This window comes from Manis pentadactyla, chromosome 5, assembly GCF_030020395.1.
Source record: "Manis pentadactyla isolate mManPen7 chromosome 5, mManPen7.hap1, whole genome shotgun sequence".
In the NCBI taxonomy this organism is placed as follows: Eukaryota; Metazoa; Chordata; class Mammalia; order Pholidota; family Manidae; genus Manis; species Manis pentadactyla.
Genome location: NC_080023.1, coordinates 159,479,224 through 159,495,359, shown reverse-complemented (window position 1 = coordinate 159,495,359; position 16,136 = coordinate 159,479,224). Strand labels below are relative to the sequence as shown.

The window sequence follows — 16,136 nt, the reverse complement described above, 5'->3', positions numbered from 1 at the left end:
GGCTCTGAGATTGTTTTCACATTTTAGTCTGTACACAAAGTACTTTTTGAGATGTAGCATTTCAAGCTTGACAGCTCTATTAATATGAGATGGTTAATTTATAGAGAAATAAATCTGTTTTCAGGAGAAAGTCTGTGGTTTCATGGATATTATCCATGGCTAGAAATTTGGAGCTAAAATGCATGGTGATTAAGAGCTGGGATTCCAAACCACAAACAGGAAAAACAGTTTTAATTTGTAAGCAACTGAGTCATCTTTCAGTGACATAAAAGGTTAAGTCTAATATTGCAGTGTTGTTTCAAAGCCATTATCTCCATTTTTATACACACACATCAAGACTTGGAAAATGTTTATCAGTAATTTCTAATTCAAAGACAATTAGAAAATGAACTTTAAGAAAAAGGATTACACAATAATTAAAAAGTACAAAGCAAAAAATAAGGAAATAGTATTAATTTCTTGTCCAGGTAAAGACGGCAAAATAAAGGCATTTTCATCGCTCTCTCTCTCAGAGATAATTTAAAACAACAAATGAAATAAAACATATTAGTAACCAAAATCACCATCTTCAGTGAAAGAAGAAAACATCCGTATGCCCAAACACTAAACTAGGAAACCCAGCTGCCAAATACTGTGAGGTCTGAATCTAGAAGAGAGGCCCTGGCCTCCTCACAACCAGAGCAGACTGCTGGCTTCCTTAATGTAAGTGCCACAACTCTAAAAAGCAAGGCTCACAACCCTTATATTAGGAAGACAAGCAGCAGCAGTAGGTTCAGGCCTAGGAGACACAGGAAATGTCTCAGTGAAGACCCACTTTGACAGCAAAGAATCACAAGGGAGGGGGATTTGAAAGCAGTCAGGCAGCAATTATCAAATCCCCAGTCAGAACTTCCCAAGCATTTTCTCATGAGCCATTACAGACCTCTCAACTCACTAGGAAGCACAGCTAGAATCCACGGCCAGAACCTCATCCTCAGCCCTTCCAGCAAAAGAGGATAAGACAGTTGGTGACAGGCCATGCATTACCCAGGCCAGCACAACTTCAATATTCTGCAGCCATCAGGGGCCCTACTTAAAGATGAATAATTACCGTAAGTACTAATAAGCCCATTACATGGAGAGGAACACAAGCAAAAAAGCAATTTAAAAAGGAATTGTTAAAAGTATTACCCAAAGAAACACAAGTAGAATTCAGGCAAAGAAACACTGTTTCAAAGAAATCACAAACTTAGGCTAAAAACAGCTAAAGGAAGAAACACAAAGTCAAAAGAGAATCAAGAAGTAAGGTCTAAATGGCAGGTTAGAAGCTAGTCTATGAACGTCCTCCACATCTCACAACTTGGACATGAAAGATGCTAGAGAGGCTTTTCCCAAATTTGCAGACAATCCCCAAATTTATATATATGTATTATTATATATATTAATGTACAATGCTACAAATAGCTACAAAGGTAAAGAAACTTTATTTATTTGTCAATAATTAAAAGCAAATTTGGATCAACCATGCTGGGGAAATACTAAAAATACTGTTCTACACTCCCTATAGAAAAATAATAGAAAATTATTGGCACGTGAAGAAGGGATCAGTAGGAATGGAGTCAAAATTGCAGGAGAAAAAGATTTACAGAAGTATATCAGGCAGTTTGTTAAAAAAAAAACACTACACTGTTCTTCTGGATTTTCTTAAATATTTGTGGTATAATCAGCTTTTAAAATTTGTCATGTTACACATTTAACTGATGCTCTGTAAAAAAAAAGAATATAATAAATGGAACAAAAAAAATGCCAAAACATAATAGGAGAAAACCTGACTGATATAAAAGATTTAAACCTTTAATGACAGGTTAATCCATATTTAAGGTAACATTAAACAGAACAATCAGCATCAAGTTATATCCTGGCACAAAAATAATCTCAGAAGCATTCAAGCAGAAAAAGTAAGCCAAGAAGGTAGGGGCAAAAACCCCACTGGACTTTAGACTTCTATACAGTGATGAGTCTCCAAGCCAAAAGGCAGTGGAGCAATGTCCGCACAGTTACTAGGGAAAAAAAGTGTGAAACAAGAATTTTATTATCAAAAAAAACCACAACCAAACATTCTCAGGCATATCAAATTCAGCCAATTAAGAAACAAAGTGAAATGAGCAATTCAAGGTTGTCCAAAGCATGGAAGTAATCAGTGATAAACACTAAATCTATTTAAATTGGAAATAAAGTTAAACAATTCTGGGAGCTACAGTTACAGAAGAGAGCATATATTTATAAATTTTAAAATAAAAACTACAGTACTGCATCTATATCAAATGGAGGGAGGAAAGGGAGAAAAGTTTCCTTTATAGCAGGAGACTACCTATAACATAGCTTCAAAAAGTAACATCCTAAAGCTTTTTGTACTTTTTTCTTAGTTTTTAACCTTTAATAAACTCTCTTATGGTGAACAAAATGTATCCAAAGTTCAGTAACTACTCCTACTTCACTTCAGTTTTCTTCCTTTTGTTAAATTCAACAAAAACAAATATACGGTTATCATCTCATTTTTATAGTTATTTCTATCCATCCAGCCAACCACTCATCTTTATGTGAACATGAAAGAGAAACTTGGAATAATGTTCACAAATGTTCACAAATGTTCATGATGTTTTTGCTGGGCAGTGAGATTTGGAGGTTTTTAAAATTTTTTTGTTGTTTTGACTTCCTCTGTACTTTGTTACTGCTTAAAAATTCATAATGTACAGGTATCAATTTCACAAACATAACCAGATCACAGTTCTTTTTAAGCTTCAGAATTAACATCATATTCATTTGGAGCTTTTAGGAAACAAGAAAAAAGTAAGTCATTGAAATATGAGATGCAGATGAAGTCTTCACAATACAAAAAAGAAACTCACTGTAACAGCAGCCACTCTTCGAGGCTGGGTCACTCCCACCACTCTCCCTTCTGCTGTCCAGCCAGCTTCTGCAAGGTACTACAAATAAAATCACATCTCAGTATGTACATCGGATACCACTTCTCCAGAAACAATCTCACCAAAGGTGACCCTGTATTGTCTCAAAATCACTGAGAGAGAAAATAACAGATGGTTCGTGTCCCAGCCAACATTTTGGCAATTATTTTGCAAATGAGGGATCTGAGGCTTGGAAATGTTAGGTAATTTGCTTAAGTTTAGGTAGAGCTGATAATAAGAATCAAGGCACAAATTTAACACTCTGACTCCCTCTTACACAATTTCCATGTAACCACAGCTGCCTCAAGGAATAAAAGACTATCCATGGGCACTTAGAACAGCGCTAAATATGCAGAACAAAAAAATTTTAAGTACACACATATACAACTCAATATAAAAGCCATATAAAATATTTTAGATTAAATACAAATAGATTTTATATACCTGTGTATATGCCATTAGATTGATATACATAAAATTTTATTATATGTTTATGTATTTATTTGCTATAAATATATGTTATGTATTTATTTGATTATGCATTTTAAAATATAAAATGGATAACAGTAGTTATCAGAGTTACACAATTTGGTAATGTCTAAATTGTCTTACAATGAATGTACATGACTTCTACAAGAGAAATAAAAAGATTTAAAATGCTATTACATGTATCTACTATTCATTTGTTCCAAAGAAATAAAGGAAAGATAAACCAGAAACTAACGTGAATGGTCACCTAGAAGGATCAGTAGGAAAGGGGTGGAAAGAAGGGAAAAATGGAAATGGCCACTGGAAGTGATAATGCTCTGAGTAGATTTTTGTGTAGCTCTGACCCTTAGAACCATAGTCATGTTTCACATACACTTCAAACACCCACCAAAAAATAAACAAAACCTATGAGGAGGGGAAACAAAAGGAAATACAAAAATGAACAAATGGCCCTTCCTGCACTACAAATGAGTAACATGATTACACTGAGGGGCTGGAGAAGAAAAGAACTAACCTAAGTAACTGGAAAGCAGTTATCCTGACTGGATGCTATAAGGATAAAGAGAAAAAGAACTGCACATAAATACTGTGATCTAGTTAATCAACATCAGTAAATGCTGTTATCTAGTTAGTAGATGTTAGTAAATAAACAGGGGTATGGGTTAGCAATTCTGACAGTATTTTATGTTTATCCAAGAATTTAACAAGTAAGTAAATGTGTTGTAGAAGACAGGACTCGGTTTCTCACTGTTCAAGAAAAGTTACATATAAGAAGCAGCTAAAATGAGCCCTATGGTGTTGGACTGGAATCAAACATATCAGCATAAAATCACAGTTGTTAATATATATATACAGTAAGATTGATACAGACGTCTTTACATACGGAGATTGGTATTCATATATATATTTCCTAAGCCTGCCACTGAGACTTATAGCAATGAGCACCCTGGCATCCAAATCTTGATTTCTAAACACCACTTTTCCAGTAAAAGGAACCAGGGCTCCTGGGAGAAGTGGTTGATCCCAGGGCTAGTGCAGGGAAAATATAAGACAATCCCGAAATGTCTTGTGGTACTAGAAAGTAAGGAAGTGTTCAATAAAAGGATGGAGCCCATGGCCCCGGAAGATGACTGGTTAGCCAGAGACGGGTAAGATTCCTCAAGGGAGGAACAACCTAAGACAGGCACAGTTGCAGGGGGCCATCTGGTGAGAAAATGGGGAGCAGCAGAGGTGAGGCTTAGAACCTCCCCCCTCATGTTCTGAGAGAAATCTTCTGCATACATGGATGTTTATTGCCCTCGTCTAGCTCGGATTAACACATAGTCTACAGGCACACACCTGATCATCTACATTTGCTCTCTTACAACACTAAACTCTGTTTTCTACCTTTATCTTGTATCTACCTACCACTTCAGCATTTTATTAAAAATAATAATAATAGAGAAATGTGGTATCCACATATAATCAAGTTTAAAAATCAAATGAGTATTCATATTTGAACTGTGTATAGTTCATAATGCATGAACAAAACCGAAAGCTTCTGTGATGACTGCCCTTGCACTGTTCACCATGTAACTTATTCACTATGTAAGAATTTGTACTCCATGTAAGAATTTGTTCGTTATGCATCAGAAGATTGGAGACTGACGAAAATTAGGCTTGGGGTGGATTAATGATTGTGCATTGAGTATTGACCCCCCTATACAGAAATGTATTGTGGTTAACAACTATTTGATCAATAAATATGAGAGATGCCCTCACAAAATATATATATATATATATATATATATATATAAACACACTTCCAATTGTAAAATAAGTAAGTAACCGGGATGTGATGTATAGCATAAGGAATATAGTCAAAATATTGTAACAACTTGGTATGGTGATACCTGGTACCTAGAATTATCATGTATATAAATGTTGAATCACTGTGTTGTACACCTGAAACTAATGTAACGCAATACTGTTGTCAACTACGCTTAAATAAAAAAAAATAAAATAAAATAAAAAAGAAGATAAACAATTGGAGAGGGAACATGGCACTTGCTCCATTGTTCTGGAAAATAAACCAGAAAAAAAAAAAAAAAAAAATGGAGCCTTTTAAAAAGAACACAGGAGCCAAACTTAATGCTTTTAATGATCAAAGGTGGATCATGTGAGCAACAAAATAATGATAGTATTGGATTTTAGCCCATAAAACAAAGTATCCCTGAATCCATACTGACATACATAAATAACTGAATGAATAAACAAATAAAGGAGAAAAGACAGGTCTTCCTTACAGAAGATTCCATTTAATAAAGATAGAAGGAAAAAGGAAGAGAGGAAGTCATAATCATTAGGCAAACACTTGAGTTAACTATTGCAGACAAGCTCAACTGAGGGATGCTAAAATAAGTAGGCAAAAGTTTGAAAAGAAGCAGAATACTTGTGGTCTAAAAACGTCTCGCCCAAAATATCCATCAACTCCAAGGGAAAGACAGTAACTTTATAGGCAAAACCTGGCACCTTAACCAAATGATGAAGATTAGTATTAACCTCACCAGTGGTAAGACATCAACATTTCAAGCCCCTTGATATAATGCACCAAAGACACATAATTTCTGTGGTATTTTTTTTCCCAAAATGCACAAGCTCATTCTAACCATGAGAAAACATCACACAAACCCAAATTGAGGTACATTCTATAAAATAAATACCCAGTACTATTCAAAAATGTCAAGGTCATGGAAGATGAGGAAAGACTGAGGAGCTGTCATAGACTAGAGGACATTAGGGAGACTAAATTCAACATAGGATTCTGTGTCTTGGAACAGAAAAAGAACATTGGTGAGAAAGCTGACGAGGTTTAACTACGATCTCTAGTTAGCGACTAGTATGGTACCAATGTCAATGTCCTTTTGATTACTGTACCAGGGAAAGTGATGTAAGGGTATAAGCGAATTCTGTTATTTTTGCAAATTTTCTGTTAGTCTAAAATTAGGTCAGAAGTTTTAAAAACAACCATAGGAAGAAATATTTTAGAATGTAGGTTTTTTGCTATAAAAACTGTAGCTTCTCTTTTATGTTAAACACATACAGAAAATACTACCAACCACCCCAATCAACACACATGCCAAAAACCACTATAAGAATAATTGTTAACATTCACTGAATACATTACTAAGTGCCAGGAACTGTGCTGAGTGCCTTGCATTCATAACCTTGTTTAATCCTCACCATAAATTTTGTAAGGAAGGTAACAGCATCATCAACAATTTACAGATGAGGAAACAGAAGCCACATAACTTGTCCAAGACATAGATAATAACTGAAGAGCTGGGATTCAAGCTCAGCAAATCAAAGCCCTGACACATATCCCAGACAAAATTCTATCATCCAAAATTAAACATACACACTCATAATCAATCTCTTAGTAGCAGTGCTAAGCAAAAGAAGAATAATTTTCATAGTAATAAACAACTGGTCTGTGAAGCCAGTCTCAATACACCTGTGATTCAGACTTCTGCATGGTTATGATTGCTGACAGGTGGAAATGTAAAGATTCTGCAAGCGCAGGTATAGTGTTGACATCAAGAGGCAACTGGAAGGGGAGAGATTGCTGAATTCCATCTCAGCTCTCTCCACTCCATTTAACGGTCACCAAATCTGGTCTTCTCATTAAAGAGTGCAATTAAGAATAATGCCATCAGAAACAGTACTAATAAAAACTGTAGTAAAGAGCTTGTTTCCATAGTCTGTTGTTTTGACAGAGCTCTAGAAAAAAATTTCATCTAGGTTCCACAAAGTTTGTGAAATTTCAAAACTAGTGTCTGATGCTTCAGCATGCTATACTTTTCCAAGGAAAGATATTATATAAATCTAACAAAACAGTTTGTTGAGAAAAACCTGTTCCATATCCTCACCATGACCTTCAGTTCCTCAGCCTTTCCAATTTCCCTAGGCAGTAACTCAAATTTAGCTTCACGAGAAGATGGAAACTGTGACTGTCTCAGAGAAGAAGAATTGAGTGGTAAGGGAAAAGAATAATAACCCTTCCATAGATGGGGTAGCAGACATTTGAACCAATAATATAATCTATCATAATGATCGAAGTCATTTTCAGCAGCAAAGCTTAGGAGATTCACTTTTTAACATTTATTCCTTTGTGCTTTTCCAATTTTGTACCTGTGAATGTGGAAAAAGTGCTGTTAAGAGATATACTATATAATAACAAAAAAAAAAGATATACTATATATTTTATAATTATATAATTCCTTAAAAATAGATTCAAATGCATATGCCCTTTGACCCAGCAATTCTGTAATATATTATTCTGTAAGTATACCCATACCCATGTAAAGTGATAATGCAAAACTAGAAGCAATCTATCAGCTGGGAATTGAGGAAATAAACTGTGTAGAATCTATGCAACTACAACAATCTATGCAAGTGAAAAAAGAACAATACATTAAGTGATGAAAAGACAAAGCACATTAGAGCATGTATAGATGGTACCATTTTTATTTCTAAAGGGGAGGTAAATATATATATGTATATACACATTTCTCTGTAAATGCAATTTAAAAAATCTGTCCAAAAAACTGGTAACATCAGTTGTGTCTGCATAAAGGAAGTATCATGGGATGGGGCAGAAGGGAAATCTTTCTCTTTTTATGTTCTTTCATATCTTTTGAATTTTAAACAATGTGAATCTATTAAATATCCCAAAAAATTTAAAATGTTCAAATAAATCATTAAAAATGTTTTTAGAGAGGGGCGGATGATGGCGGTGTGAGAAGAGCAGTGGAAATCTCCTCCCAAAACCACATATATCTATGAAAATATAACAAAGACAACCCTTCCTAGAATAAAGACCAGAGGACACAGGACAATATCCAGACCACATCCACACCTGAGAGAACCCAGCGCCTCGCGAAGGGGGTAAGATACAAGCCCCGGCCCCGCGGGAGCCGAGCGCCCCTCCCCCCAGCTCCCGGCGGGAGAAGAGCAGGCAGAGCGGGAGGGAGACGGAGCCCAGGACTGCCGAACACCCAGCACCAGCCATCCGGGCCAGAGTGCAGGGCCCTCGATACTAGGAAACCAGGGCAGCAAGAACAGTGAGCGGGCACTGGAGGCCGGACGCCGGAGGACATAAGAAAAGCACGCGACCATTTTTTTTTTTTTTTGCTTTTTTGCTGTTTTGTTTTGGCGAGCGCTTTTTGGAAGTCTTAAAGGGATAGGGACCCCAATACTAGGGAAACAGGGCAGCAAGACCGGTGAGCAGAGGACTGAGGCTGGCACCGGAGAATAAAGAAAAACGAGCAACCAACTTTTTTTTTTTAATTTAAAATTTTTTTTCTTTTTTTTTTTTGGTGGTCGTTGTTTTGTTTTGGCGGGTGCTTTTTGGAAGTCTTAAAGGGGCAGGGCGGGTCACTTAATCCAGAGGTAGGGAATCCGGGGATCTCTGGGCACCCTAACCCCTGGGCTGCAGGGAGCAGGGAGGCCCCTTACGGAGATAAATAGCCTCCCAGCCGCTCCTGCTCCAACGCGACTCCTCCATTTTGGAGCAGAGGCCCGAGCCAGGCCACGCCCACAGCAACAGCGGAGATTAACTCCATAGCAGCCGGGCAGGAAGCAGAAACCCTGTCTGCGCGCAGCTGCGCAGCACAAGCCACTAGAGGTCGCTGTTCTCCCAGGAGAGGACGGCCACAAACCAACAAGAAAGGAAGTCCTTCCAGCCGTCACTCGTCCCAGCTCTGCAAACTATTCCTATCACCATGAAAAGGCAAAGCTACAGGCAGACAAAGATCACAGAGACAACACCAGAGAAGGAGACAGACCTAACCAGTCTTCCTGAAAAAGAATTCAAAATAAGAATCATAAACATGCTGACAGAGATGCAGAGAAATACGCAAGAGAAATGGGATGAAGTCCGGAAGGAGATCACAGATGCCAGAAAGGAGATTGCAGAAATGAAACAAACTCTGGAAGGGTTTATAAGCAGAATGGATAGAATACAAGAGGCCATTGATGGAATTGAAATCAGAGAACAGGAACGCATAGAAACTGACAGAGAGAGAGACAAAAGGATCTCCAGAAATGAAACAATATTAAGAGAACTGTGTGACCAATCCAAAAGGAACAATATCCATATTATAGGGGTCCCAGAAGAAGAAGAGACAGGAAAAGAGATGGAAAGTATCTTAGAAGAAATAATTGCTGAAAACTACCCCAAACTGGGGGAGGAAATAATCGAACAGACCACGGAAATACACAGAACCCCCAACAGAAAGGATCCAAGGAGGACAACACCAAGGCACATAATAATTAAAATGGCAAAGATCAAGGACAAGGAAAGAGTTTTAAAGGCAGCTAGAGAGAAAAGGTCACCTATAAAGGGAAACCCATCAGGCTAACATCAGATTTCTCAACAGAAACCCTACAGGCCAGAAGAGAATGGCATGATATATTTAATACAATGAAACAGAAGGGCCTTGAACCAAGGATACTGTATCCAGCACGACTACCACTCAAATATGACGGTGGGATTAAACAATTCCCAGACAAACAAAAGCTGAGGGAATTTGCTTTCCACAAACCACCTCTACAGAACATCTTACAGGGACTGCTCTAGATGGGAGCACTCCTAGAAAGAGCACAGCACAAAACACCCAACATATGAAGAATCGAGGAGGAGGAACAAGAAGGGAGAGAAGAAAAGAATCTCCAGACAGTGTATATAACAGCTCAATAAGCGAGCTAAGTTAGGCAGTAAGATACTAAAGAGGCTAACCTTGAACCTTTGGTAACCACGAATTTAAAGCCTGCAATGGCAATAAGTACATATCTTTCAATAGTCACCCTAAATGTTAATGGGTTGAATGCACCAATCAAAAGACACAGAGTAACAGAATGGATAAAAAAGCAAGACCCATCTATATGCTGCTTACAAGAAACCTCAAACCCAAAGACATGTACAGACTAAAAGTCAAGGGATGGAAAAACATATTTCAAGCAAACAACAGTGAGAAGAAATCAGTGGTTGCAGTACTAATATCAGACAAAATAGACTTCAAAACAAAGAAAGTAACAAGAGATAAAGAAGGACACTACATAATGATAAAGGGCTCAGTCAAACAAGAGGATATAACCATTCTAAATATATATGCACCCAACACAGGAGCACCAGCATATGTGAAACAAATACTAGCAGAACTAAAGGGGGATATAGACTGCAATGCATTCATTCTAGGAGACTTCAACACACCACTCACCCCAAAGGATAGATCCACTGGGCAGAAAATAAGTAAGGACACGGAAGCACTGAACAACACAGTAGAGCAGATGGACCTAATAGACATCTATAGAACTCTACACCCAAAAGCAGCAGGATATACATTCTTCTCAAGTGCACATGGAACATTCTCCAGAATAGACCACATACTAGGCCACAAAAAGAGCCTCAGAAAATTCCAAAAGATTGAAATCCTACCAACCAACTTTTCAGACCACAAAGGCATAAAACTAGAAATAAACTGTACAAAGAAAGCAAAGAGGCTCACAAACACATGGAGGCTTAACAACATGCTCCTAAATAATCAATGGATCGATGACCAAAATGGAGATCCAGCAATATATGGAAACAAATGACAACAACAACACTAAGCCCCAACTTCTGTGGGACACAGCAAAAGCAGTCTTAAGAGGAAAGTATATAGCAATCCAAGCATATTTAAAAAAGGAAGAACAATCCCAAATGAATGGTCTAATGTCACAATTATCGAAATTGGAAAAAGAAGAACAGATGAGGCCTAAGGTCAGCAGAAGGAGGGACATAATAAAGATCAGAGAAGAAATAAATAAAATTGAGAAGAATAAAACAATAGCAAAAATCAATGAAACCAAGAGCTGGTTCTTCGAGAAAATAAAGAAAATAGATAAGCCTCTAGCCAGACTTATTAAGAAGAAAAGAGAGTCAACACAAATCAACAGTATCAGAAACGAGAAAGGAAAAATCACGACGGACCCCACGGAAATGCAAAGAATTATTGGAGAATACTATGAAAACCTATATGCTAACAAGCTGGGAAACCTAGGAGAAATGGACAACTTCCTAGAAAAATACAACCTTCCAAGATTGACGCAGGAAGAAACAAAATCTAAACAGACCAATTACCAGCAACAAAATTGAAGCGGTAATCAAAAAACTACCAAAGAACAGAACCCCCAGGCCAGATGGATTTACCTCGGAATTTTATCAGACATACAGGGAAGACATAATACCCATTCTCCTTAAAGTTTTCCAAAAAATAGAGGAGGAGGGGATACGCCCAAACTCATTCTATGAAGCTAACATCACCCTAAAACCAAAACCAGGCAAAGACCCCACCAAAAAAGAAAACTACAGACCAATATCCTGATGAACGTAGATGCAAAAATACTCAACAAAATATTAGCAAACCGAATTCAAAAATACATCAAAAGGATCATACACCATGACCAAGTGGGATTCATCCCAGGGATGCAAGGATGGTACAACATTCGAAAGTCCATCAACATCATCTACCACATCAACAAAAAGAAAGACAAAAACCACATGATCATCTCCATAGATGCTGAAAAAGCATTTGACAAAGTTCAACATCCATTCATGTTAAAAACTCTCAGCAAAATGGGAATAGAGGGCAAGTACCTCAACATAATAAAGGCCATCTATGATAAACCGACAGCCAACATTATACTGAACAGCGAAAAGCTGAAAGCATTTCCTCTGAGATCGGGAACTAGACAGGGATGCGCACTCTCCCCACTGTTATTTAACATAGCACTGGAGGTCCTAGCCATGGCAATCAGACAAAACAAAAAAATACAAGGAATCCAGATTGGTAAAGAAGAAGTTAAACTGTCACTATTTGCAGATGACATGATACTGTACATAAAAGACCCTAAAGACTCCACCCCAAAACTACTAGAACTGATATTGGAATACAGCAAAGTTGCAGGATACAAAATCAACACACAGAAATCTGTGGCTTTCCTATACACTAGCAATGAACCAACAGAAAGAGAAATCAGGAAAACAACTCCATTCACAATTGCATCAAAAAAAATAAAATACCTAGGAATAAACCTAACCAAAGAAGTGAAAGACTTATACTCTGAAAACTACAAGTCACTCTTAAGAGAAATTAAAGGGGGCACTAACAGATGGAAACTCATCCCATGCTCGTGGCTAGGAAGAATTAATATCGTCAAAATGGCCATCCTGCCCAAAGCAATATACAGATTTGATGCAATCCCTATGAAACTACCAGCAACATTCTTCAATGAACTGGAACAAATAATTCAAAAATTCATATGGAAAGACCAAAGACCCCAAATAGCCAAAGCAATCCTGAGAAAGAAGAATAAAGTAAGGGGGATCTCACTCCCCAACTTCAAGCTCTACTATAAAGCCATAGTAATCAAGACAATTTGGTACTGGCACAAGAGCAGAGCCACAGACCAATGGAACAGACTAGAGAATCCAGACATTAACCCAGACATATATGGTCAATTAATATTTGATAAAGGAGCCATGGACATACAATGGCGAAATGACAGTCTCTTCAACAGGTGGTGCTGGCAAAACTGGACAGCTACATGTAGGAGAATGAAACTGGACCACTGTCTAACCCCATATACAAAAGTAAACTCAAAATGGATCAAAGACCTGAATGTAAGCCATGAAACCATTAAACTCTTGGAAGAAAACATAGGCAAAAACCTCTTAGACATAAACATGAGTGACATCTTCTTGAACATATCTCCCTGGGCAAGGAAAACAACAGCAAAAATGAGTAAGTGGGACTATATTAAGCTGAAAAGCTTCTGTACAGCAAAAGACACCATCAATAGAACAAAAAGGATCCCTACAGTGTGGGAGAATATATTTGAAAATGACACATCCGATAAAGGCTTGACGTCCAGAATATATAAAGAGCTCACACGCCTCAACAAACAAAAAACAAATAACCCAATTAAAAAATGGGCAGAGGAACTGAACAGACAGCTCTCCAAAAAAGAAATACAGATGGCCAACAGACACATGAAAAGATGCTCCACATCGCTAATTATCAGAGAAATGCAAATTAAAACTACAATGAGGTATCACCTCACACCAGTAAGGATGGCTGCCATCCAAAAGACAAACAACAACAAATGTTGGCGAGGCTGTGGAGAAAGGGGAACCCTCCTACACTGCTGGTGGGAATGTAAGTTAGTTCAACCATTGTGGAAAGCAGTATGGAGGTACATCAAAATGCTCAAAACAGACTTACCATTTGACCCAGGAATTGCACTCCTAGGAATTTACCCTAAGAATGCAGCAATCAAGTATGAGAAAGATCAGTGCACCCCTATGTTTATCGCAGCACTATTTACAATAGCCAAGAATTGGAAGCAACCTAAATGTCCATCGATAGATGAATGGATAAAGAAGTTTGGTACATATACACAATGGAATACTACTCAGCCATAAGAAAAGGGCAAATCCAATCATTTGCAGCAACATGGATGGAGCTGGAGGGTATTATGCTCAGTGAAACAAGCCAAGCAGGGAGAGAAATACCAAATGATTTCACTAATCTGTGCAATATAAGAACAAAGGAAAAACTGAAGGAACAAAACAGCACCAGAATCACAAAACTCAAGAATGGACTAACAGGTACCAAAGGGAAAGGGACTGGAGAGGATGGGTGGGTAGGGAGGGATAAGGGGGGGAAAGAAGTAGGGGGGTATTAAGATTAACATGCATGGGGGGGTAGGAGAAAAGGGAGGGCTGTACAACACAGAGAAGGCAAGTAGTGATTCTACAACATTTTGCTATGCTGATGGACAGTGACTGTAAAGGGGTTTATAGGGGAGACCTGGTATAGGGGAGAGCCTAGTAAACATAATATTTGTCATGTAAGTGTAGATTAGTGATACCAAAAACAAAACAAAACAAAACAAAACAAAAAAAAGGGCAGTTCCTGTGTGGTAACCTCCAATGAGTTCTACACAAGGGTATAAAGGGCATATAAAAGTGTAGGCAAAGGGTCTGTTTGTGTTTATACAGAAGATCAATGCCTAATTGGGCTACCCCGAAAATGAACTAAGATACGATATGAAAGAGAACTTCCAACATCAGCACTCTCTGGAAGACTCATGCCAGAAGATGATCATCAAAAAACCCCAACAAAGATCCACGCACTGCTACAGCTGTAGATGCACTCATCCCACCAGCTCCTGGACTTGCCATGGGAATGAAGGAGATATCTAAGCTGGCCTGTGCATACAGTAAAACAACAAATTTGACTGGATCTATACTGTTGGAACTCAACCAAGAATTAGGAGAAGTGCAAATTGTAGCGCTCCAAAATCTTACAACTACAGACTATTTACTGTTAAAAGAACATAAGGGATGTGAACATTCCCCAGGAATGGGTTGTTTTAATTTGTCTGATTTCTCTCAGACTGTTCAAGTTCAGTTGGACAATATCCACCATATCACAGATAAGTTTTCACAAATGCCTAAGGTGCCTAACTGGTTTTCTTGGTTTCACTGGAGATGGCTGGTAATTACAGATATGCTTTGGTTATGTAACTATACTCCTATTACGTTAATGTGTGTGCGCAATTTAAGTAGTAGCTTAAAACCTATACATGCTGAAGTTACTCTACAAGAAGATATGTCAAAGAAATAATCAATCTTCCCAGGTTTTCTTCCGCCTGCTACTTCTATAGCTTTTCTTCTTCCTTCCTAATTACAACCCTTAAATAGAATTCGTGCCTCATATCAAATTTACCGAGTATCATAATTCTTCCAAGTGGTAAAGATACCTCAAGACAAATGCTGGGCATAGAAGCCACAGGGCATAAATATGCAAAGAAGTAAAAAGCTAACTTTTTCAAACAATAAGGCTTCTCTCTCACTTACCAACTTTACATTTCCCTGTATGGCCCCGGAAGATGACTGGTTAGCCAGAGACGGGTAAGATTCCTCAAGGGAGGAACAACCTAAGACAGGCACAGTCGCAGGGGGGCCATCAGGTGAGAAATTGGGGATCAACAGAGGTGAGGCTTAGAACCTCACCCCCCCGTTCTGAGAGAAATCTTCTGCATACGTGGATGTTTTATTGCCCTGGTCTAGCTTGGATTAACACATAGTCTACAGGCACACACCTGATCATCTACATGTGCTCTCTTACAACACTAAACTATGTTTTCTACCTTTATCTTGTATCTACCTACCACTTCAGCATTTTATTAAAAATAATAATAATAAAGAGAGAAATGTGGTATCCACATATAAATCAAGTATAAAAACCAAATCAGTATTCATATTTGAACTGACTGTTTATAGTTCATAATGTATGAGCAAAACCGAAAGTTTCTGTGATGACTGCCCTTGTACTGTTCACTATGTAACTTATTCATTATGTAAGAATTTGTTCTACATGTAAAAACTTGTTTGTTATGCCTCAGAAGATTGGAGACTGACAAAAATTAGGCTTGGGGTGGAATAATGATTGTGCATTGAGCATTGACTCCCCTATACAGAATTTTATTGTCGTTAACAACCATTTGATCAATAAATATGAGAGATGCCCTCACAAAAAACAAAAAAAAACAAAAAAAAACAAAAAACAAAAAAACAAAAAAAAAAGGACAGACTTCCAATGGTAAAATAAATTA

The 16,136-nt window shown here is 37.7% G+C and overlaps 1 protein-coding gene across 2 annotated transcripts in view; it reads right to left on the bottom strand.

Moving 5' to 3' along the window:
• Window positions 1–16,136, bottom strand: part of DHX35 (DEAH-box helicase 35) — a 79,549-nt gene that overhangs the window by 50,411 nt on the left and 13,002 nt on the right. For both annotated transcript variants that reach the window (XM_036902286.2, XM_036902287.2), the window contains one exon: window positions 2,889–2,966. In XM_036902286.2, the coding sequence (XP_036758181.2) occupies window positions 2,889–2,966 (78 nt within the window). The remainder of the gene's footprint in view (window positions 1–2,888; window positions 2,967–16,136) is intronic.